A 24650-nucleotide genomic window follows, 5' to 3' on the forward strand; every position below is an offset into this window, starting at 1 on the left:
GACCTTCCTACCTTCACTGTGATATTCATTTGATAGCATAGTTTTAAATTAATCTGCAAATATATTATTTTGTTATTTATTATACATTAATTTCATTTGAATGGCCTACCACTCATCATGCAACTCCTGATCCAATGTCTGGGGGAAAAATAGGTTTTCATATCCAGACTCAAGCGTCCACACAATTAGGAAGCTTACTATGTGATGTTAGACTAGCTATTTTTTCTCAAGTCCAATCTATCATGGGTTTGAGAATAAAATGATGTGGTCCCATATACTGTCTTCTTTGCAGGAAAAGTAAGATAATAAGCAAAAAACAAACAAATAAGCAAACATTGCTACTTAACTTACTAGAGTTTGTTTAATGACTGAAGTTACAATGGCATTGAAAAAAGTGACTTATGCCTGTTTTTCACATGATCATTGCAGCCTCTCCATGCTCAAGTGATCAAAATTCAAACACTTGGAAACTGACATAAATATGACAATTGCAGTGTCCTAGTCTCATGTGATCACCTTTTGTGTCTTTCTGACACAGCTAGACTCACTGAACTGCAGTAATCTACTTGTCAACTGTGGCAAGAGAGATTGTAAAATGGGGCAAAAGTCACTTACCTGTTCTCACTTACAAAACAGAAGTTTTGGGCTCAATTGTGGTCATAAGTTGAGAACACATAAGTTGAGGACACAAGTAAGTAGAGCAGTACAATAAAATGTTATAATGTAAAACAAGCTTCTGTTCCAGAGTCAAGTCATTCTGTTTCATTGTCTGTCACTATAATTTTCTTGCCTCCCCCTCCCCCCTCAAACATTCGCTGGCTATATTTTTCCAACTGCTTCTGTTAGAAACTGTTTTCACTCCTTCTCACCACAACAGAATTTTATGAACAGAAAACTTCCACAAATTATCATTCTGTTCTTGCTGATCACCCTTCCTCAGTCCTTATTGAGCTATTTTAGATTCCTGCCTTTTTCTTTTCTGCTTTGGTTATATTTTGTAGGATACAGTTAACATTCTTATAGCCATCCTTATAGCAAAAAAGACATTTCTTTTTGTTTCATATATTTCCCTTCTTTAACGCAAGGTATAAATCATTATACCTCAGTTAAGGCAGGACTTAGCAAAGACGTTAGACTCACTGATGTTTTTGGAGATCAAAGGAAGAAAATAATCTAATCTAAATGCAGAACATTTGTTTAAAGAATTTGGGTGAAATCTAAGTTTCTTTTGAAGGGAAGGAAATATATAATTCCTAGATCAAAACTTAGACATTTTAGAAAAGCAAGTAAAAGAATCTATCAAAGATCTATCAGTTTGACTTTGACAGTGATTTTAGAAACTAGTTTATCAAGAACACTGATGTACAAGTAGTCCTCAACTTACAGCAGTTTCTTTAGTGACCGTTCGAAGTTACAATGGCACTAAAAAAGTGACTTGCACTCTTATGACCATTACAGCATCCCAATGGTCACATGTTTTACATTTGGGTGGTTGACAACTGGTTCATATTTATGATGGTTGCTATGTCCTGGGATCATGTGATCATCTTTTGTAACCTTCTGACAAGAAAAGTCAATGGGGAAGCCAGAATCACTTAACCATGTTACTAACTTAACAAATAATATTTTTGGCATTTCAAACAATAAAATTACCACATTTAGCATATATAATTATGACACAAACGCAAAATTATAGTTGAATGAAAAAAACCAACCTTCATCCACTGTAAATTGACAGCTCTTATCATTGTAGAATAGAATTTTCTTCTTATCAGGACGGGTAACAAAGATGATCTGGTCTCCTAAAGCCTGCCTCAAATATAAATACAGAATGGTAAGTGTATATCAACTGTAATTTTCAGAATGCCAAGATTTTGTACAACCGTGTCTGCAAATAGAGATATAAAAAATGTTCAGCACTCAAATCCCATTTTAGAATCAGATTTTAGTGGAAACCTGCAATTGATTTGCTCCATGTATACAAGTAACAAATCTATCATTTGCAAGCATTTTATGGCAGATTGGATGAAAATACTGTGTTCATAATTTTCTCCATTATATTTACGATTTTTGATTATTTCAGGGCTGTCAAACTCTCAGCCCAAGGGCCAGATGCAACATGTGCTGGCTACACCCATGCCTGGTTTAGCAAAGGGGGAAAAAGTCCCAATACATCAGGCCAACGTGACAATGTGTGTTTGACACCCCTGGTTTATTTATTAGATTTCTATCCCACTCAAGATGATATACCTTATATTTCTTCCTCTCACTTATTTTCTCTCTATAAAGAAGATTGATCCAAAGCCATCCAATTAGATCCATGGCTGAGGATGGGCTAGAACCTGGGCCTTTCCACCACTGAAGAACAGATTAGCAAATTAGGAAAAAGTAACTATTAAAGTAACTTACTGTTTGCTTTAGGTTTTGAAAAACTTATTATGTGACATAGTTTTGCCATTATCTCTAGAAGAATAGATAATAGACATCAAGTTTATTAGCAAAGATTGGCTCCAGGAGGAGATAATTCTTCTCTTGCTATACTGGACAAAGAAAGAATAATTAACTGCCTTGCCATTTACCCTTTGAATATGTGCAATAGCTTCATGTGGCTTTGCAAAACTGCCACAGGGGAACAACTAATTTAGAAATATGTTTTAAAAAATTAAGTAAAAATTTATCCTCATAAACTTTTTATGTAATATGGTTTCTATTATGTAAATCAGACAGTGCTCTCTCAATGCCAAATAGCCTAAACTGAGCAAATATGTACAAAAATACAATTCAATACCTGCCATTTGTGGAAGAATGTGTTATCCTAAACTTTTGGCTTTAATCCAAAATAATAATGCATCTTAGATGTGAAAAGCCAAAATTCAGAATCCTTTGCAGCCACTAGGAGGAACTTGTCAACTGTAGAAATCCTAAGGAATTACTGTAAGCATCAGTTTTCCATTTGCTACATTTAAGCTGTACTGCTAAATTGTTTGGATAAAAATTTCACTGAATCAAATACATACAGCAGAGTAACACTGATTTGATAACATGTTAATGGCAATAGCTGCAATTTTAATCATCTTGATTTTAATGCAATTTTCCGTTTTTAAATGTCTTTTTTATATGTGTTCTTTTTAGTGACTACTGTATGCTAGCCAAAGAGAATTCTCATGAGATATTCAGCAGCTGCATAAATTTCTTTCAGCATTTCTTCTGTATTGCCAGTTTTTTACAGAACCTGAAAAAGCTCCAATTACTTCACCCCCGATTAGAAAAATAGGATCAACACTATAAGCAACTTCTATTTTCTGACATCAATTATGAAATAACATACAAGCCAAGCAAGGAATAATTAAGAAAGGAACCTGCCTAATATGAATAACCAGAAATGGCTCACTCTTAATATTAACCGTTGGCTTTGAGGCCAATGCTATGTCAGCTATTATGTCACATTTTCTCAAGTGTGACAAGGGTCTGTAAGATAAGTTTATAATTCTTAAATCCCTTTTGGATAGTGTTACTTCATTTATGAATACACGTGTGTGTGTGGGTGGGTGGGTGGGTGAGTGAGAGAGAGACAGGCAGACAGACAGGCAGACAGAGAGAAAAAGAATGTATGTATATGTGTGTATATGTATAATTATTTGTATTTTGAACTGATACAAACAGCAATAGCACTTAGACTTATATACTGCTTTACAGTACTCTACAGCCCCCTCTAAGCGGTTTATAGTCAACATATTGACCCCAACAATCTGAGACCTTGGAAGGCTGGAAGGCTGAGTCCACTTTGAACCACTCAGAATTGAACTCCTGGAGTGAGCAGTGAGTTAGCCGTGCAGTATGCATTCTAACCACTGCGCCACTACAAAATATATTAAACTATACAAATACATATACCTATACTCATGGGTTTTTTAAAATACAGATTAGTGGCATGGTGGCTTAGTGTGAAGATGCTCATCTCCCACTTGGAAGTTTGAGAATTCAATCCTAGGTAACAGCAGATATTTCTCTCCTCTAGGGCACAAAGAAAAAATATCTGCTGCAAACTCCATGTGGCGTCAGGAAGGGCATCCGACCAGTAAACACTTAGCTCCATTCAGTTGCCCTGATTCTACCCTGAAATTAAGGGATTACAGTGTCATAAAAAGGGAGGTTTTTTATTTGTATTTTATACTGATATTCCAACTTTATATTATTCAGATTGCTAATTTTAATTTCCTCTTATTGTATATGTGTAACCTGATGAAGCCATTTAGGATATTGTGATTTAATATTGTCCTTTAGATACTTTTGGAATCTATATGTATTTTTCTTAACTATCCTGATATTGTTAATTTAGTTTTCGACATTTTGAATGTTTTAACCTCCATTTTCTTGTGCTGGCTAATGTCCATAATGATAAATAAATACATTCAAAGAAATTAAAAAACCTATTTTTTCCCAGATTCCGAAGCTGCCAAATTGTTCAAGAAGAGATCTAGGAATTTGCCACCAGGATTTTAAAAAAGAAAAATTGCTCTACATTATAATTGAAAAAGATGTTACTAATCCAAATGCCTTGTAACCAGTTAACAAACTTGAAAGATGCAATGATAAGTATTGCTTACCTTAATTGCTTTTTGTGCATTAGGAAGACCTTCCTCAATATCTTCCAAAAGTATTCCTCCTAATCCTCGTTGATCATGCTTATCCAAAAGCCTCAACAGAGCCTTTTTATCTTTTAAGTTATACTTAGGCTTGAAGGCATATTTCCCATCTATAACTTCTATTTTAGGATTGCTGACAAGGGCCTATAATGAAAACAAAACAAAAAAGAACTCAGCTGATAGAACATAGCATACATGGACTTCGTAAAATTAACAATGTTTGAATTGTGTGTGCTACTGTTTATCACAGTATGTACAGAAAACTGAATAATTTTGACAACAAAAAAGAATCTGCCTAGGGCATGTCTATATCAATCACGTCTGATCTGGTCTCCTTAGAATAGCATATTTTGCTGTATCTGTGTCTCATGAATGACTTAGTCAATCACTCTCAATGTATGGGTAAGTAGTACTGATTAACTTTAAACAGGGCTATTTTCATATTGGACTTTGTTATCAGATGTATTAATTTAACTTAAATATTTTAAAATGTGTGTGAAAATAAAATACTGAATTTTAATTGTAAAAAGCATTAAAATATTTTACATTTGAAAACATCATAATCATACAAAAATATCTGAGAATAGAAAGTGTGTGTTTGTGTATACATATATTTGTGTTTGTTTGTGTGTGTGTGTGTGTGTGTGTGGATGGACAGACAGATAGGGATGCATGCATGCAAATACAATGATCTTCACTATTTGTTTATACAATTTCAACATTAAAAATAATTCAGATATAATATCATACAAATGAAAGTTTCTATTCCTTGACAAATCTTGTAATGTATTTTCTTCATGTAATTCATTGACATTATATATAGTACACTTAGAAATTTTTTTTTTAGGGCAAAGTAACCTTAAAGTTAATAACATAGAAACTGTATAACCAGAAAGCAATAACTTATATTTGTACATCTACTTTCATTGCCAGTTTTGGGCATGAAGCATTGATAACAGTTTCTTATTATTATTTATTATTTGGTCATCATATTTATTTAAATTAGTACCCTAAATAACTACTTTTGTTACCTCGCTCATTAACCACTGTTTCTGTTTCAGTCCAATGTCTAAGTGCTGTGTTTCATCTAATATTTCTTCTAGAGTTAATGGATGGGTATCACCACGTTGATGTCGAGTCTAGCAAAAAAACCAACAATTGATTTTATTAGTTATTTATTAGTTACATTAGAAGCTGACAAAATATGTGCAAAAGTAATCTTGCTTAAATAGCTGAAGGACCTGCTTCAATTTCATTAGTTACTTTTTTAATTCTGCCTGTGCTGCATTTTCAGTATTATCTCAGATATTGAAAAGGATGTGAACTACCTAAATAAATTACAACAGTATTAGAGCAATGTTGTATTACTGATGCTGTGTTTACATAAAAATGCACAATTTTTAGTTAATTATAAATAAATGTACTCCGTTCTAAAATAAAAAATGTCAAATCCCAATCTCAGTGTTCATTGGCTTAATCCAACAATAGTTCATCTGGGAGAACAATATATTGTCCCAATTAGCAAGCACAGGTCTGAAATTCTTTTTGTACCTATTTCTTGTGTCATCACACAATATTTAAATATTGTAGCTGAAATATGGTAATCATAAAAAGTGCGCATAGTAAACTTGGCAGCAAAATTATACCTTCATATAGTTCACTATCTTTGCAAGCACTCCAAACTTGTAGCCAGCGCCTCCAGAAAGAGCTTTCAAATTAAAAGTTCCATTGCTGTGGTCTATAAAAGGAAAGAAAATGGTTCAGACTCTCATTCTGTAGGTCAGGCAAAGTGAAATACAGGTATATACTTGTGTAACCAAACCCATGAAAATATTGATCAATATACTTTATTAGGCTATTAATAAAATTGGGAAATTTTATTATAAATTTACTAGAATTCTATTGAATCCTAAAAAAATTGGAGAAATCAGAAATTCTTTTTTTTTTTAATTAATGGAACGCTTCACGAATTTGAGTGTCATCCTTGCGCAGGGGCCATGCTAATCTTCTCTGTATCGTTCCAATTTTAGTATATGTGCTGCCGAAGCGAGCACAATCAGAAATTCTTATAGCACAATTCATTTTCAATTTCATTTTAAAGCACAAGACATTTTCAAGTTAACAAATTACCGGTAAACATGCTACTCTTAAAAAAAAAAAAATCTACAAATGTCTTGTTACTGTTCACTATATTGCTATACATCTCTTGGTCCGGTCTTAAAGCAGCAAAACTATTCATTCAAAAAACAAATTAATGCACTTTAATTAAAATTAACATCCTAAAAAATACACTCAATTAAAAGTAATCACAATAGATCTGACTCATACACAGACAGCTGAAAATCTCTATAATAATAATTGAGTTTTTTTTTAAACTTTCTTAAAACAGAATTACAAAATAAACTGTTTCTCGATTTATACTGAATTACAAGAATGCATATTTTTCTTCTCATAGGAAACTACTATTAGGACAACTAAGAATTTAAATCAATTGGTTGATCATAAAAAATACGGGAAGCAATTTATGAAAGTTACATTTTTAAAAAAAACGGTGTCCAGGAAAACATCTATGTTTGGTGTCCCCCAAAGAAATCCACTCTGTCTCTTTCCCTCTCTCTTCCTCCCTCCCTCCAAGCTTACATATTACAATTTGGAAAAGAGGTTTCTGGAAAATGTGTACAGTGTACACTATCATGGTTCCAGGTTACTTAAGCTGGAAGTAGCTCATACTATATCTTCCTGTTACTTAGCCTGAAAAAGAACTGCAAACATAGCACAGCTATATTTGCATCCCATCATGGTGAGATGATCCAGAAGGATGTTGTGTTTTGAAGTACTGAAAACTTCCCTGAAGAAAAGGAATATGTTCAAAACTGCCTCAATGGTTTTTTGGTTAAAACAGTTGCAATCAAATAAAAATACAAAAGATTCTAAGTAATCCATATTGTTCAAGAAAAGCACGGAGTCTAGACAACGGGAAGAGAACATTTAAAAAGCTATGGGTAGATTAGGATTTTAAATATTATATTAAAAAACCATTTCTGGAAAAAATGATGGTCAACAGGAAGAAAATGGAAATGATCATAACTTTACATTTGTTTACTTTATATTGGCTTCATTTTAGTTCCAGATGAAATGATGTATTGAATCAAAATAAACTGCAGTACCTAATTGACTAGCTGAAACTTGAAAAAATTAAACAGGGTTTATTAGCCTGGTTGGTACTGGGATGGAAGATCATGAGGAAATTCCAGATTTGTAAACTAAACAATAAAACTAGAAAAAAAAATCTTAGAAGGTGGTAATAGCTTATCACTCCCATATCACTGACAAGAATTTGTAAACGTATTACATGTCTCGTTATATTCTCTTAAATTCATTTTATAAGGTAATTTTGAGATTTCTTTCATAGTTTTAACAAATAAGAAATCCAATTTATTTGCTTGGTCAAGAAAATCCACTGAAAATAATTTTGAATACCTGGAAATATAAAAATATATCTTTTTTTTCAACTGTGTTTAATAATATTTTATTATATGACTTTTGCATATATAGTTGTGCTTGTCATTTTTTGTCAGTTATACTGAGCTACTAAAAAGCAGTTTACAAATTTAGTAATATATAAATCTGAACAAAATGTTTAAACATGCTGTTTTTTTTACAATTATCATCTGATTAAATGACAAACTAAAGTTACAGAAATAGGCCTGAAGACAATGGAAAATGGGAAATGAAATCTTATTAAGCCAATTCAGAAATCACTACTTTAATTTCACACATTTCAATAGCTTATATCATAAAGTAAAGACAAAGAATAATGGTAAGTAATAAGGTATCTTTATAGTTAAAATATATGTTTGTGTTCAAACATGCGTATATGTAATTCTCCTCTATTAAGATCTTGACTTTACATGTGTATGTTTCACAGCAGCTTAATCTGCTATTAGAAAAAAAAACCTGAATAAATTAAAACAATAAATATCAAAACAAACTAAAGCAAAATAGGGCACATTGTTTTAAATATATTTCATTGTTAAATAAGCTTTTAAAGAGGTTAAGAAAGTAGGTAGAATGTAATCTGCTGTTTTATATATTTCAGATTTATGAATGATTTCCTCGTTGGGTAAGGGTCTAATGCAAATAAGCATAAAGGAAGCTGTCAGCTGCATTCTGCTTCAGCCAATAGTAGCAAAGCTCCATCTTAGCTGTACCAGAAGCTGTATTAAAAAGCAGATCAGCACAGTTCCAGCATCTTTTCAGCAAAGAGGTACGTCTATATATTTTTTTAAAGAATTAATGCCTTATAATTATTTTCTTCTTTGCAAAAAATGAATATCCTTCAGAAAATCAGAATACATAAGACCCCTTATTGATGCATTTTTAAATTATAGTTGCTTTTGATTCTGACGCTTATAAGCATGGTGGTTAAATGCAGAGGTGCTTGTCTTGTGATAATAGAGAATCTTGCCATCTGTGCATTCATGAAGAATTGATGACCATCCATTTTAAAAAGAGACTAACATACCCAGTAATTGTAAATTAGATCTGATGTTGTGTTTCCTAATATTAATTTCATTTTGGAAGGTAAAATTTAATAAACAGGACAGTGTATTTTTAAATGCTAGCAAGATTTCCGCCCCCCCCCCCCCAAATTTATACAATAACTAAATTGCAAAACCTTATTAGCCAAGCAGTAAACTGATCTCTTCATCTAGCCGTGCCATCTGGCCATTGTATCAGTAAGTTGTTAACATGGGCATTGCTTTAAAGAAATTAATTGGGTTTGTCACCGTTTAATAAATAAACTTCCGCAAACTTAATTCCATCTGAACTAGCCACTGGTATGTAATATGTAATTTATTATATATACAAGTAATTTATTTTATATCAGCTGATAATAGTGCAATGTTATGTATTTCAGACATAAGACAGAAGGTTAGTGAGGCTTGCCCCCTCCCCACATATATACAAATGATTTAAGATTGCAACCAAATTTACAGAAATTTATGGATTTTATTCAAAGCTTTCTTCTAAGAATTCTAATTAGGATTATTTAAAGCAATCCAGTGAACTTCATAAATAGCCTATTTTTATTCTTTGTATAACCAAATAAAATTTCATTCTTATAATAACCAGTCAGTAAATAGTACATATTTTATTTCAAACCATATATTTAGTTAGCATTCAGCTGCATATATTAATTCTACTGAAATTTCTTTTTTTATAAGAATTTTTTATTTTTGAATAAACACAAACAAAACACAAAAAACACTACAAAACCATCTTCCATTACAAATTGTAGAAAGTGTGTCAATTGGTTACAAAAAACTTTCGTGCATCCCTTTCAGAGTCATCACCTATCATTCATACCAAGTTATATATTTTAAATCAAATATATTTATATATATTACTATCATCATACCTCAACCTTCATTTGACTATAATTGTTTTTACATCCTTTTATATAAAATATTCCAAAATTTAAAGAAAAACCACATAATGGCATTCCGTTAACTGTTTCCATTATCATCCGGTAACATTACATCTTTATGACATGTTCTAAATAAAAAATTGATTATATTCAATAACAAAGTTTCTAGACCTCCTTTCTTAATCACTGTTTACAATTTTTATCAAACCAGTACATACATACATACACACACACAAATATATAAATATAAATATAAATAGCTTGAAATAGATCTATACTAGTCTCCCTTTATTTATTTATCAGCATAAATATAACAAATGTAACAAAAAAGGCAACAGTAAAAAATATTGGGTTTCTGTCTGGATGGACTCTTGTGACGAGCCTAATGACAGAGAGTGGAAGTGTGACCTTCCTCCCATACTTGGGCATACCAGGGGTTGTGACTTTAAGTATGTATGTATGTATGTATGTATGTATGTATGTATGTATATATATATATATATATATATATATATATATATATATATATATATATATATATATATATATATATATATATATATATATAATATATATATTTAAAGTCACAACCCCTGGTATTATATATATATATATATATATATATATATATATATATATATATATATATAATTTTTAACTAAATTTGGCTTAATTTTTTATTGTAAGTTTTCATACATAACAGAATTTCTAAGCTTCCTTTCGTAGTCACCATTTGCAATTTATATCAAACTTCCTCTTATCAAACCAATACATATGTATACATTGTTGTCATTATCAATTATTTATCTAACTATATCCATTATCACTTCATTTTTTACATAATGCTCTCAATTTAACTAAATTTGACTAATTTTTATTATAAGCTTTCATATATCAACATGTGTCTTTCCAGTAATAGTGCAGTCTTATGTCTTTTGCCAGCTTATCTTTGGTTATCAACAGTGCTTCTGACAAAATTTCTCTCCTTAGATCCATCAATTCTTTTTTCTTTTTCAGGTAGAGCTCCTGTCCATCTATCTCCCCTTTCCATATTCCACTCTTTCCATTTACAATCACGCTCAGTTTACCGTTGGTATCAACAATTATCTTGTCTCTTTGTTCATTTTTCCCTTCAGTTTTTAGGACTCTAACCTCCACTTTTTCCATTTGATGAAATCTTCAATTTTTCCATCAAATTTTACTGTTTTACAATCTGTGTTTTCCAATCTCTTCTCAATTTTCTCTGTTATTTCTAATAATTTTTGAATTTCAAACATAATCTTTTGCAATGTGATGTGTCATTCTTCCAACTGGTAAACAATGCCACTCTAGCATTCAAAACTTTTTATTAGATTTGACGCAAGTTCATTTATAATCTTTCAAGACAAGGCTTTGTTTTCACTTCTCTCCAGCTGCCAATGAACCTCCCAATAAAATATCACTCTCTATAAACAAGCTGAAGAACCTTGACGCGCAGAGTCAAAATGATCAAAGTGAAAAAAGAAAGGGCAATATTTCCAGGACTCAAGCCTCCAGCCTCCAAGTGGCAGTGTTACTTCCTTTCCCTCTGATATTACAACCCTCTTTGAATTCCTTTTATATCTTCTTTATATTCCAGTCTTAAAAGAAACAAAATTCTTAAGTGAAGCAAAATAGAAAAAAAAAAAACGACCCAAACCAGTATTATAAAAATAAAGAAAAAGATTTTAATCCATAGGTAAAAAAGAAGAAGAAGAAAAACTAATCCGTTCACTTTAACAAATAGGAAATATTTGCAAAAATTCCATCCATAAAAGAAAATTTTAAAAAAAGATAACACATTGTCCAATGTAGCTTAATTTCGCCGCTAATTTTCTTCTGTTTTCAAATTTAATTTAGCTTTAATTTGGGGGGGGGCAGTCTCTTTTATAACAATAAGATTTCCTCACTAGATGGACACACTTTCTCTTTCCGCTTTCCTCCTGTTCCAGAGCTATCCCAACTTCAGCAGCTTTTGGCTCCGCTTGGCGCCGGCAAGAAGAGATTCTTTTGGATCAATCAGGGACTTTGTGGTGTCCCTGAGATCAGCAAGACATACTCTTCCCTGTCACAGTCTCTTTGGGACAGTTTAGGTCCAAAAGGACCGTCCAGCGACAAAAGTATTGACTGCGATCTCGGAGCTCCGAGATCGCACGTCATGTCGTTGCGACGTCAGCTCCTGTCTCCTCAATTCTACTGAAATTTCTAATTCTGAGAGAACATGATTTGTTTAAAAAAATTTAACTCCCAGTACAAAAATTACCATCATGGATATAGAAATATATATTATATATTTAATTTAGAATAGGACAAAAATCCATTTATTTATAGTTAAATAAGCATAAGTGACCCTGAATATAAACTTTAGCCTGAGATTCTATAATATGTCTCACTTTATCAAAGTAAGATTTAAAATAAAAATGAGTAATGAATAGGATATCCATTATCCTTCTGAAAAACTGCCTAGCTATTTTTGAAGTCAGAAATATTATATTTCCTCCTTAAATATTAAGTTCTAAAAATTCTGAAATGTGTTGTCTTTTAATTTTTGCACACTTGTAGAGCTTAATATTGCAATTAACAGTAAAATTATATTACCAGCAAATATCTGTGTCAAACAATTGCACACTGTCAAAAACTAATATACTCTACCTTTTCAACCCAAATTAAATTTCAATATTCAGGAATGTTTCCCAGAAAAACATTGAATATTAACATGAAACAGACTGTTTTCTTATTAGACAAAACATGCCTTATTAGACAAAACAGCTGTCGCCAACATAACAACACAGCTGTAGAAGTCAACTTGAAGGAGAGCTTACATTAGCTAACTTACACCTTTCTATATTCCATGACTCAAATATTACTTTAAATATATTCTAAATATTTTGACACTTATCAATGTTGCTTCTAGTAAATACAAGCTATATCTGGAACATATGCAGTTGTTCTGTCTATTCTATAGTAAATTTACTGTAACTTTACTGTAAGGAAACTACTGCGGCTAAATGGAATACATGGCTATCAGTGCATATTACTGCTGCCAAAGAGGGAAAGAACCAGTTAGGGAGTTACAAGTAAACATACATGCTATTCCTGTGCTATAATTTTATAAGATTTATATATATCCTCTACACTGTACATCCAGAACAACAGTTGAAGATTGTTATTCTAGATATACAATCTAGAAACCAGGTTTTTTTTCTTTTGGGATCAGTGGACAGCTAGAAAGAATGATGAAACTATCTTTTTATACATGACAATTTCAAGATTATTATATAGTTAAAACTGCCCACAATATGGGGATCGTTGGTGAAGATGATGGAATTTGCAGAGATCACTAAATTAACTTCCTTGATTAGAAAAAAGACAGTATTTATGTTTATGGCTACCTTTATACAAGTTTTTGCATGAAACAGAAAAATCCACTTATAATTTATGGTTTGGATTAGGAAAAAAAGTGGGTAACTGCAAAAAAAATGAGCTTTTAAAATCATAGTAAGAGTTAATTTTCTACTAATACCTGTATTTATTGTAGTAGGAATCAGAAGCTCTTTCTTTCTAGTTTCATCTTTTTGTTCTGCACTTTTGTCTTTTCTTTCTCTTTCTTTCTTTCTTTCTTTCTTTCTTTGCTTTCTATATTCTGTATTAGCTTGTGTTTTGTTATGTTCTCTTTTAAACTTATAAGAAAATTTAAATAAAAAATAGAGTAACAATTCATATTTTTGTTTCAAGGTAGTTATATTATCTTCTTGTAGACTTTCAAAACATTCTATTTCTTTGGGGGCTTTTTTTCTCTTTGCTCCCCTTTTAAAATTTAAAGTATAATGTAGATCCTCCTTTCATTCAAATGTTTGCTGAACTTGAATTTGAACTGGGTTTTCCTGCGCCTAGTCCAACACTTTAACCACTAGTGCATATTGGATAGATTCCAAGTTTTGAAATGAAACTAATGTGTGAAGAAAATAAATAGGAATATTTTAAAGTCACTTAACTAGAAACATAAATGCCATGAAAATTCATACAGAAGTTCAGTCTACCCAGATCTCAATGAACATTTTTGTTCTCCCCCCCCCACACACACACACATAGAACTCTGTGCCAAATCAAGACTGCTACTTGTGAATAGAAAAGGAGAAAAAAAATCAACACTGTTCTTCATAAATTCAAACCTAGGGTTACCTTATCTGGATGGCAGAAATCTGGATGACCACTAGATAGAAGCACTCATGTTTTCTATACTATTCTTTGTTATGTAGCAATTCTCTTGCTTTTTGCAGTCCAGATATTGTAGTTCATTAATTTTCAAATGGGTTGAATGGAATAATTCCTGAGTCCCCTTCAAATACTTCATTTGAATCTAATATATAGTTTTCAAAAATTAGTTTAGAATAAATTGGCTATTGGTTTTACTCCAGAAGTGTATTTCCAATTATCTTTGACTAGAGATTAGTAATCAATGTGGAGTTGGGCTTCTTCCCAAGATAATACGAAGAACTATCTTTAATTCACAGCTCCTGTTGGTGTCATATAGAAACCTGATTCTCAGATAGATAAATAAATACATGAAATGTAGCATTGTAATGATTTCCCCCTGCCTGTTCTTTCTATTCAATCTTATTCAGAAGAAACTCTGAACAAAGCCATTACTTTGGATTTGACATCCACAGGATTCTTCTATCACACTGAATCTAGTTTCTTTTTGTTAGAGATATAGAACTGTATTACTTACATTGTAAATTGCTATCTAACTTGATCCAGATATTTCACTAGTAGAGGATGAATCTACATCTAAGACAGTGGTTCTCAACCTATAGTCTGTGGATCCCTGGGGGGGGGGGGGGAGAGGCACAATGCAGATGCTCCAACACTGGAAGTTTTTAAGAAAAGATTGGGCAACCATTTGTCTGAAATGATAGAGGATTTCCTGCTTCATCAGGGGTTTGGGACTAGAAGACTTCCAAGATCCCTTCCAACTCGGTTATTCTGTTCTGTTATTCTGCCATACAAGGTATTTAAAGGGGGTCCATGGTGAAGAAAAGGATGAAAATCTCTGACGTAAGAAATTAACAAAGCTGCAACAGAAGCATTAAAATCTCTGTGTAGAATAACTTCTGACATACAATTTTGTCAGTCCCCAGTTAATGATTTTGTAACAGTTTAGCTGGAGTTCTTTACTTATCACTCCCCGGCAGACTGCCGTGATCATAAAACAAAGCTTTAGAAATTTTCTAGCATTCTCTTTTGGAGGAATTAGTTTGACTCTTGAGAGAATAATGAATGGAATAGATGGTATCAGTTGGCAGACATAATTATTAAAGCCTTAGACGATCATGCAGTGCATGTATCCTATTTATCTCCCTGACCCAAATGGAGGAGATGCACAGCTATGGCTGGGAAACTTTCCCATCATCCTATTTACAATTTGCACAAACTTTAGAGCTACCCTATAAAGAGAATTATTGTCCTAGACCTAGACTGTAAAAACAATCTAAGACATACCTAGAAATGGAATCTGCTCTAGAACATTCTTCCCTTAGGAAATTGTAATTCTTGCCTAGTACAGTAATTGGAAATAATAAGAAACTGAAAAGGAATCTACTTACATTACAAAGTTGTGTTTAGTTTCTTTCTGAAAATTTGAATTGGCTCTGAAAAACACTTCCATGGTCTGTAATTCAAATCTAAACTTTTTAGAAAAGGGCAAATATCAATTTGTGATAGCTTTCTTTTTTCCCTTTGAAACAATTCCATGATCCTACATGGCTTTTCATTCTGCTGTGAGTGGGCAGCTCCTTCCTCAGTGTTATTTTTTCTCAGAGCTTCTCGTTGAAACGAAAAAGTGAAACAGCAGGGTAGGCGTGGTTAATAGGGCACTGAACCAGACTGTAATCTGGAATCCTTTTAATATAACTCATAAAGACCTCTCAATTATATTACATTCCTCAGGCACTGCTTAACTCTGCTGTCTTATAACAATGTGGCTGATATATATCAGAAGAGGTCATACTCGGTGAGACATCCTCTGGCTCCTGTAATTGGGAAAGGACATTTGGAGAGCCAATGTTCACAGCATCATCTGGATGGCTGGGATCAGAATTATATATGAAAAGTAAAATACTGCTGGAAAAAGCATTTTTATTGAACTCTTCTATATACTTTCTTTCAAGTGTAATAAATCAGAGGCTTGTACATAGCTATCAAAGGTTAATATGATTTGAGCAAGATTTGTCACTTCCACCCAGTTCTTTTCCCTGCTCTATAGTAAAAGGAAATTGTTTCCCATAAATTACTACTTTTTAAAATGGTTTTAAAGGTTTTCCAGGAACTGAGTAGAAAACCCTTCCTAGATTCAATTAAATTCTGCTTTCCCAGTTTCAGAGATAGATGCTTTACCATTTTATCTTTTCCATGCCTCTTCGTAGTTTTGATTTAAATAGTAGCTGGAAAGAGGGGAAATTATGTAATTCAATATGAGTAACACTGATCTAATGCTACTGTTATTGTTCTAGCAATGAGTCCATAAAAAGTTAAGTACTGTAGTTTAAGCTGAGGTGAACAACTTATATGCATCCTCCCAGTAGCCTTTTATTAACCTTTGCTGGTACCCACAACATCCCTGGCCTCTTCCCACATGCCTGTCCCTCCTGGTATTATGATGTTGCCAGCACTGAATTGAAAGGCACTGTTTCTGCAAGCCCAGCAACATAGCATCCTCTCAGTATAGCAGCCTTAGAGCATTGCTGACAAACTGAGTTTTTCAGAAAATCACCATAGTGAATATTTAGCTTTATCAATGCCACTTTGGCTTTGTCAATAAAGATGAAACCAGAAATCAACAATACTGCACCATTGGTAAGTCCATTTACATCAGCAAATGTCTTCAAATGCTTCTTAAAAAAACATTTTGAAAACAAGATGGTAATTTGATACTGTAATGATTTATCTGGGAGTAATCCAAATAAATGTAATAAATTTGTGTAGTCACATATACAATTATACTGTGAGCTGTAGATAAAGAATCACATTCTCATCTAGAACTGAATTGCAAATGATTATTCAGAATGAGTATGACAAGCATGCCAGTCAAACACTCCAAAATGAATGCAGGCAGCAGCTTGAAGGTTTTATGTTATTATAATGCCATTTGTAAAAAAGCAAAGATTGTTCATTATCTAGCTTTTCAGGCAAAAAACTTTCTACTGGTATTTACTGCAACAGCATCCTCCCAACTTACTTGCTAAGTGAATCAGGAAACCGATGATGATATATGAAAAAATTGGCTTGGTGACCCTTTAGCACCACCACTTTAAAAAGCAGGACTTTTGTTTTGCTGTTTATAATGGCTGTATTCTATTTGTTTATTCTTTGGAACCCTGCACTACCAAAATTTGGTACCAAAATTTAACTTCCTCTCTCAAAGGAAGATGGTAAATTACTCTAATTTCCATCCCTAAAACTCCAAAAAATACTCAATATGGCTAAAAAACTAATTTTGCCCCTTCAGGGGTTCTCATTGTCTTTCTGGTGATATCACATGAAAACCTCCCAAGAAAGGAATTACGGCCTCTGACCCTGGGGAAATTGTCTACTTGTGTTTTATAAAGAAACATTTATGACATGCAGTAAACTAAAACTTTTTCAGTTTTAGTTTGTTAGTAAAGGAGAAAAGAACGCTAACTATTTATATATTTTAATTTATTGCAGAGAGAGAAATCAGAGGAATTTCCAAACATGGCAACTTTCAACATTAGCCGCTGGAATGAAACCACATCCCTCTATCAGTATCTTGGCTTTCAAGTGCAGAAAATTTACCCTTTCCATGACAACTGGAACACTGCCTGTTTTATCATCCTGGTTATATTTATATTTACTGTAATATGTTTGGTGGTACTAGCCTTTTTATATGAGCTGCTTGACTGCTGCTGTTGTGTTAAAAACAAAACCATGAAAGACTTAGAAAATGAACCCAATCCTGTTAGATCTATGATGAACAGCTTCAGAAAGCATGAAACGGAAGTGGTGTAGTGGTGGAATGATCTTCAGCACCGGAAACAAACAGATGTTCAACATTATATTGAAGCCTCTTGTATTTTAGGACCAAGCAATTCAGATCCTGTTTAGCCTTAAATATTGCTATTAGCAGTCCCTTTTTTGCCAATGGGTAGAAACCTGAAAAGGTTACAAAATACTTGCTAATGGATAATGTCACTGTGTGGTGTGAAAACAGAGGGTTGTTTTGTTTTATAATGAACTGCTGTTGACTAGTACTAATTAAATAAATTTCTGTTCATGTAATGAATTGCTTTTTGCTTTATTTAAAATGCAGTCAGAATAAATGAAAGCATATTAAGATATCACAGAATATAAAAGTATCATTTGCCATGCAATCAATTTGATTATATCCTTAATGTATCAAAATAGTAATTTGATACTCCATTACCTCAAACAAGAGACTATGCCAACACAAAGGGTTCAAACTAATCTTTTGCAAATCTGTTAAATATTAGATAAGTAAAATATATGGATTATTATTAGTTGTACATCAAAAGACTTTTTCTCAGTAGACATTTCCTAGTTTCTTAGCAATTATTTCCCCATAGCTAATTATATAATGATCATGTGAGCCCTACACAAGTACTGATAAAGTCAGCTAAGAAACAGAGCCAAAGAAAATGTTAATGCTTCCTTATCCAGTCCAGCTTTTCATTTTTAATATTTAATCTAATATATTAAAAACATATAGCAAATAAGTCAGTAACATTGTTCCCTTATTTTCATTTAAATTTAATATTAAATCATGGGACAGCCATCAAAACAGCAGCTATACATTGAGTCATCCATGCCAAAATCTATGCTATACAGGCTTTCAAAATTTGGGATCATAAAATGGGGCAGCAGTCCTTTTTCAATTTCAATCAGTAGAAATAATTCATATCAAATCAGTTTAGGATTTTAATTCCTTGGCCACATTATTCTCTATCACCTCTACCACTTACGTTGCTTATTTTATCAGCCTTAAACAATAAGATCGTCAGTGTGAAGATTAAAAAAGGAAAGGAGAAAACAAGCAAGCACATTTATGCAACAAGAAGTTACAGAATAGTAAAGATTGTTTTTTATTATATAACAGTTATTTAATTTGTTTGTGCTACTGCAAACATCAGCAGGACTTTTGACTCCCTGCTCCTACATCAATTACAAAAGACTCCATCAGAAATCCCAAGATTCGGAACATTCCCAAAAAAGAAAAGTCACATGCCTGAAGATATTATCTTAGAAATAGAAAGCTAGGTTAGTGTTAAAGGAACTTTTAAAAAACACTAAAATATAATAAAACGCAAATTACTGACCATTCCATTCATTGCACAGCTAGAAAGCCCACCAAGTAAATAAGTATGCACAACCTAAAACATGGGTAGTCCTTGCTTAATATCCTTGCATGTACAATGTTAGACACATTGGTTCATAAATTACCTTGTTTTTTAAGCTTCACATGTCTCTCTTTTTGAGCATCTCACCAACTGTATCCAACCCCAATTTTATGCTATCTTTAAACACATCTCTTATTATTTCTTTCTCTCTATCAAACCACTTCAATATGCTTATTTCATACTGGTTATTCAGTGCTGAATTCAACCGACATTAATTAGCACTCATTTGTTCTTAATGCTACATCTCCATGTTTCTTCATATTTGAACAAATATATTTTAAATAATCCCTAAATTTAGTCCACTAAAGACAGCGGTGGTGAGACCCCTCCTGAAGAAGCCATCTCTGGATCCAGCCATTTTGAATAACTACCGTCCAGTCTCCAACCTTCCCTTTGTTGGGAAGGTTGTTGAGAAAGTGGTGGCCTTTCAGCTCCGACGGTCCTTGGATGAAGCCGATTATCTGGATCCCTTTCAGTCTGGATTCAGGCCTGGCTTCAGCACGGAAATCGCTTTGGTCGCACTGACCGATGATCTCTGGAGAGCCAGGGATGGAGATCATGCCTCCGTCCTAGTGCTTCTTGACCTCTCAGCGGCCTTCGATACCATCGACCATGGTATCCTTCTGCGATGGTTACGAGAGGTGGGGGTGGGAGGCACCGCCCTTCAGTGGTTCTCCTCCTACCTCTCGGACAGGTCGCAGTCGATATTGGTCAGGGGGCAGAGGTCACCCCTAGGCCCCTGAAATATGGGATCCCACAGGGTTCGGTCCTGTCCCCCCTCCTGCTTAACATCTACATGAAGCCGTTGGGTGAGATCATTCGGCGGCACGGGATAAAATACCATCAGTATGCGGACGATACCCAGTTGTATCTGTCCGCCCCGTGCCAACTCAGTGAAGCGGTTGACGTGATGTGCCAGTGCCTGGAGGCTGTCAGGGTCTGGATGGGGGTTAACAAGCTTGCGCTCAATCCAGACAAGACTAAGTGGCTGTTGTGTTTCCCTCCCAAAAATTTGGCTAGTATTCCATCACTCAGGCTGGGGGGTTCGCAATTTGGGAGTCCTCTTGGACCCACAGCTGACCTTAGAACATCATTTGTCGGCTGTGACCAGGGGGGCATTTGCCCAGGTTCGCCTGGTGCACCAATTGCATCCCTACCTGAACCGGGAGACACTCATGCCCTCGTGACCTCAAGACTGGACTACTGCAATGCGCTCTACGTGGGGCAGCCCTTGAAGAGCATTCGGAGACTCCAGCTCATCCAGAATGCAGCCATGCGAGCGATTGTGGGTGCACCTCGGTACACCCACGTTACACCTATCCTCCGCGAGCTGCACTGGTTACCGATTGGTCTCTGGATACGCTTCAAGGTGCTAGTCATCACTTATAAAGCCCTTCATGGTATTGGACCTCAGTACTAGAGAGACCGCCTGCTGCCAATTACCTCCCAAAGACCCATTAGATCACACAGATTAGGCCTCCTCCGGGTTCCGTCTACTAGCCAATGTCATCTGGCTACTACCCGGGGGAGGGCCTTCTCTGTGGTGGCTCCAGCCCTTTGGAACGAGCTCCCCGCAGAGATTCGGACCCTCACCTCTCTCCAGGCCTTCCGAAAAGCTGTTAAAACCTGGCTGTGTCGGCAGGCTTGGGGTCAATAAGTTCCCTTCCCCTCTCGAATCGTGTGGCTGTTGGTTGTTTTAAATTCCCTGTACTTTTTGTTGTAGTTCTTGTGTTTCCCTTCCCCTCCTTGGGTTTGTGCGCCGCCCTGAGTCCCCCCGGGAATAGGGCGGCATATAAATAAAATGAACCTTGAACCTTGAACCACTAAATTTAATTTCCTTTGTTTCTTCAGCATATTCCATTCCTCTCAAATTTCATATAGCAATAGCAATAGCAGTAGACTTATATACCGCTTCATAGGCCTTTCAGGCCTCTCTAAGCGGTTTACAGAGAGTCAGCATATTGCCCCCAACAATCTGGGTCCTCATTTTACCCACCTCGGAAGGATGGAAGGCTGAGTCAACCCTGAGCCGGTGAGATTTGAACCGCTGAACTGCTGATCTAGCAGTAGCCTGCAGTGCTGCATTTAACCACTGCGCCACCTTGGCTCTTGGCTCTATAACAAAGTGGCAAAGTACATGCTCTTGTAAACAACCATTTTGTCTCCTTTTATTCCTTTTGTCAAACATTTTTAACAGACCTCATGTCAACCATTGTCTTTCTACAAACATTTACACTTGTTAAAATTTCTTCATTTCCTCATCTTTAGTATACATTGTCATCAATGTATACAAATTCATCAATTTGGTTTAATCCCCCCCTTTATGTATAAACTCCATGTATCTCATTACAACATAAGCTTTATTGCTATTATAAATATTTATGATTTCAATTAACAACACAGCATCATCCAGTTTCCAACATACATTAATTAACATACATTCTTCTAAAGACCCTCAACAATTTCTTACACCAATGGGACACTTTCTATTCATTATGTAATTACTCAATGAACTTTCCAAACCTTTATTTTCATCATATAATACTTACAGCGTATTCAGCAACTACTTTTCAACTTTCCTTTCATGCAAAATGTTCCATAATTCAAATCTATTCATGTTATTGCATGCATTTTCAAAATATGCAAATAAACTTTCTTCCTATTGAAGAACACATATTTGTTCTGAAAACCCTTGTTCAATATAAAATTGAGCTGCACTTTTGTTAATTGTCACCTGTTGTACCTTTTCAAGCAGAATTCTATAAGTTTAGGATTTATTATTGTTACTTTTCCTTTTGCCTAGAGCAGGGGCATCAATCTCGCAGCCTCACATTGTCATCACATGACATATCACAACTTCCCCCCCTTTCACTAAACAGGGGGTGAGGGTGGTCAGCTTCTGATGAATCCGGCCCACAGGCCAAGTGTTTGACACCTCTAGTCTAGAGCAATGATTCTTAACCTGGGCTATATCGACCCCCCCCCGGGGGCGATTTCGTTTTTTAGGGGGGTGATGGAACAAAAAGGGGTGATACAGGGCAAAGGAATGGAGGGGGGGATATGGGAGTGATGGAGCGAGACGTTTTGGGGACATTTTTGAGACTGTCGTAAAAAAACATCAGATCGCTCACTATTAGTGGATTGAACTGTGTTTTAAAATGTTCCTCCAGCTAGCTTCCGTACAGAATGCTGTACATATGTGAATAAGAATCGCTCACCTTCATGCGCATTGCGCAGCAGCCTCTATCACTCTACCCATACAGTGGCGTGCCATTGGCCAGAATGGGCAGAGATTGAGGGATGAACGCTTCTTTTGAAACATCGCATGCTGAGTGACTGTCCCCTGTGATATCAGCTGTAATGTTAATGTAACTGTGACCTCTCAACATGGCCGAGAAGAGAAAGTGTCGCCAATATTCGACGGAATACCTAAAATTGGGATTCAATAATTGTCTCAGGCTCTTATCGTTGTATTTGCTTGCATTGGATTTCACATTCCAGTTTGAGTTTTCGGCTTCATTTTGAATTCTTGTGCTCTGTAAAACATTTTGTGTGTCTCTTTGTATTGTACTTTTTTAGTGTGTCCAGTTTGATATTATATTTTCTCAGTTTTATGGTTTCAATTTTTTTTGTTGTGCTCTTCGTGTAAACTTTTTGTGTAGATATACATATTTTTCTTCAGTTTAAGGCATTAAATTTGTCACTCTGATTTTTGTTGCCTTCCTTCTGTAAAAATTTTCTGTTTGTCTTTTTAACCCTTTTAACAGTGTGCATGAATATATATTTTCCTCAAATCTTAATTTAGTTTCAGAGTTTTCATCTTGAAATTCTTAGTTCCTGCATTGCGGTTTGTTCTTATGCCCTTTTTATATTTCTTTTGCATCTTAAAATTCACTTGTAATTAAATCATTAAATGTTACTTTTTTTTCGGGCATTTCATTTTCTTGCAATTGAATTGCATCCCACCCAAGACTTGCAGCTTCATCATGTTCCTCACTGTTTTGTCCAGGGAAGTTGAACTTGTGAGATTTTTTTTCACAGGGTGCTTCCCTGGACAAAATAGCGAGAAACACGATGGAGCTGCAAGTCTTGGGTAGGACGCGTGTCTTGCAGCCAAACTCCTCCCACCCTGCCCCAATGCTAAAAGAATCCAGGCTGCTTCCCTTCCCCACTGTCTCTTTAGCGAGAGGGGTGGCAGGTGGGGGAGGGGGGAGAAGTGAGAGATGTGGAACGAGGCATGGCTTCTCTTGCAGTCTCTTCTCCCCCCCTCGCGGGGCATGGCAGGCTTCCTCTGCAGCTTCCAACCCAGGGCAGAGAGGAGGCAAAACGCTCACCCCTGGGGATGAATCAGATGCTTCACTGGAGAAACTGCGCCACGCCAGCCCAATCTTGTTTCCCCCTCGCAAAGAAAGCCCAACCTGACGCAGGGTGGTGACGGGACACGTCAGAGCAGTGCCGGCCAGCCACTCGGCCGGCACAAAGAACAGGGAGGGGAGGCGATGGGGGCGACCGGACATGCTTGCCGCCTCCTGATCCCCAAAATAATACCCCCCCCCCATAATAAGGCCAAGGCCATATTTTGTGTGTCAAAAGAAAGTAAGACCCTGTCTTATTTTTGGGGAAACACTGTACAATGCAAATCACTTATGCATTGGTTCATTTCAGTTTCAATGCAAATCATTTCATCGCTTAATTTTTAAAATCTTATTCACTCTGCTGGAAACGCCATGTTTAGCCCTCTTAACCCATTTCCAGAATGTATTATTTCTGTGATCGCTCTTATGTGCATATTTTTATCCATAGCTTTTTTTCATCAATCCACCAATAATCTTTTTCCTTATTTCCTATTACCATAACTATACATTCATTCCTAGCACTATCACAATTCTGATTTCTCTGCAGAACTTCCACAAGAACTTTTTTTTATTGCTCCCTTCCATTCCATTTTTATAGTATATCATATTTGCTTTCTTATAGCTATTATACTTTCACTCTTGTTACTTTCACTTCTTTCATTTTCTTCCCGGACACTTCTTTTCCAAGATCCACTCTTCAGTCTTACTGGGAAATGTGGAGTGGAATATAAGTCCAAGTGCTACTGCTATTCTTGGGTCTCTGAAT

The 24650-nt window shown here is 34.9% G+C and overlaps 2 protein-coding genes and 1 non-coding gene across 3 annotated transcripts in view; 1 reads left to right on the plus strand and 2 right to left on the minus strand.

The window, feature by feature from the left end:
- GTF2E2 (general transcription factor IIE subunit 2) overlaps positions 1-24650 on the minus strand; it is a 44745-nt gene that overhangs the window by 13428 nt on the left and 6667 nt on the right. Inside the window, exons 3-6 of the mRNA XM_032214381.1 lie at positions 6293-6384; positions 5678-5785; positions 4608-4790; positions 1716-1809 (exon numbers count right to left, since the gene is read on the minus strand). Of these exons, the coding sequence (XP_032070272.1) occupies positions 1716-1809; positions 4608-4790; positions 5678-5785; positions 6293-6384 (477 nt within the window). The remainder of the gene's footprint in view (positions 1-1715; positions 1810-4607; positions 4791-5677; positions 5786-6292; positions 6385-24650) is intronic.
- On the minus strand, positions 6594-6700 carry LOC116506867. The gene has a single exon (XR_004255081.1). It is a non-coding gene; the product is annotated as a U6 spliceosomal RNA (small nuclear RNA).
- Positions 17823-18153, plus strand: SMIM18 (small integral membrane protein 18). The gene has a single exon (XM_032214382.1). It carries the CDS (start codon positions 17830-17832, stop codon positions 18121-18123), a length of 294 nt encoding a protein of 97 aa, XP_032070273.1. The 5' UTR covers positions 17823-17829; the 3' UTR covers positions 18124-18153.

The sequence above is a fragment of the Thamnophis elegans genome, chromosome 3, assembly GCF_009769535.1.
Source record: "Thamnophis elegans isolate rThaEle1 chromosome 3, rThaEle1.pri, whole genome shotgun sequence".
NCBI lineage: Eukaryota > Metazoa > Chordata > Lepidosauria > Squamata > Colubridae > Thamnophis > Thamnophis elegans.

Coding starts and splice junctions, on each gene's coding strand:
- SMIM18 (XM_032214382.1), top strand. CDS start 17,830: ATGGCAACTTTCAACATTAGCCGCTGGAATGAAACCACATCCCTCTAT.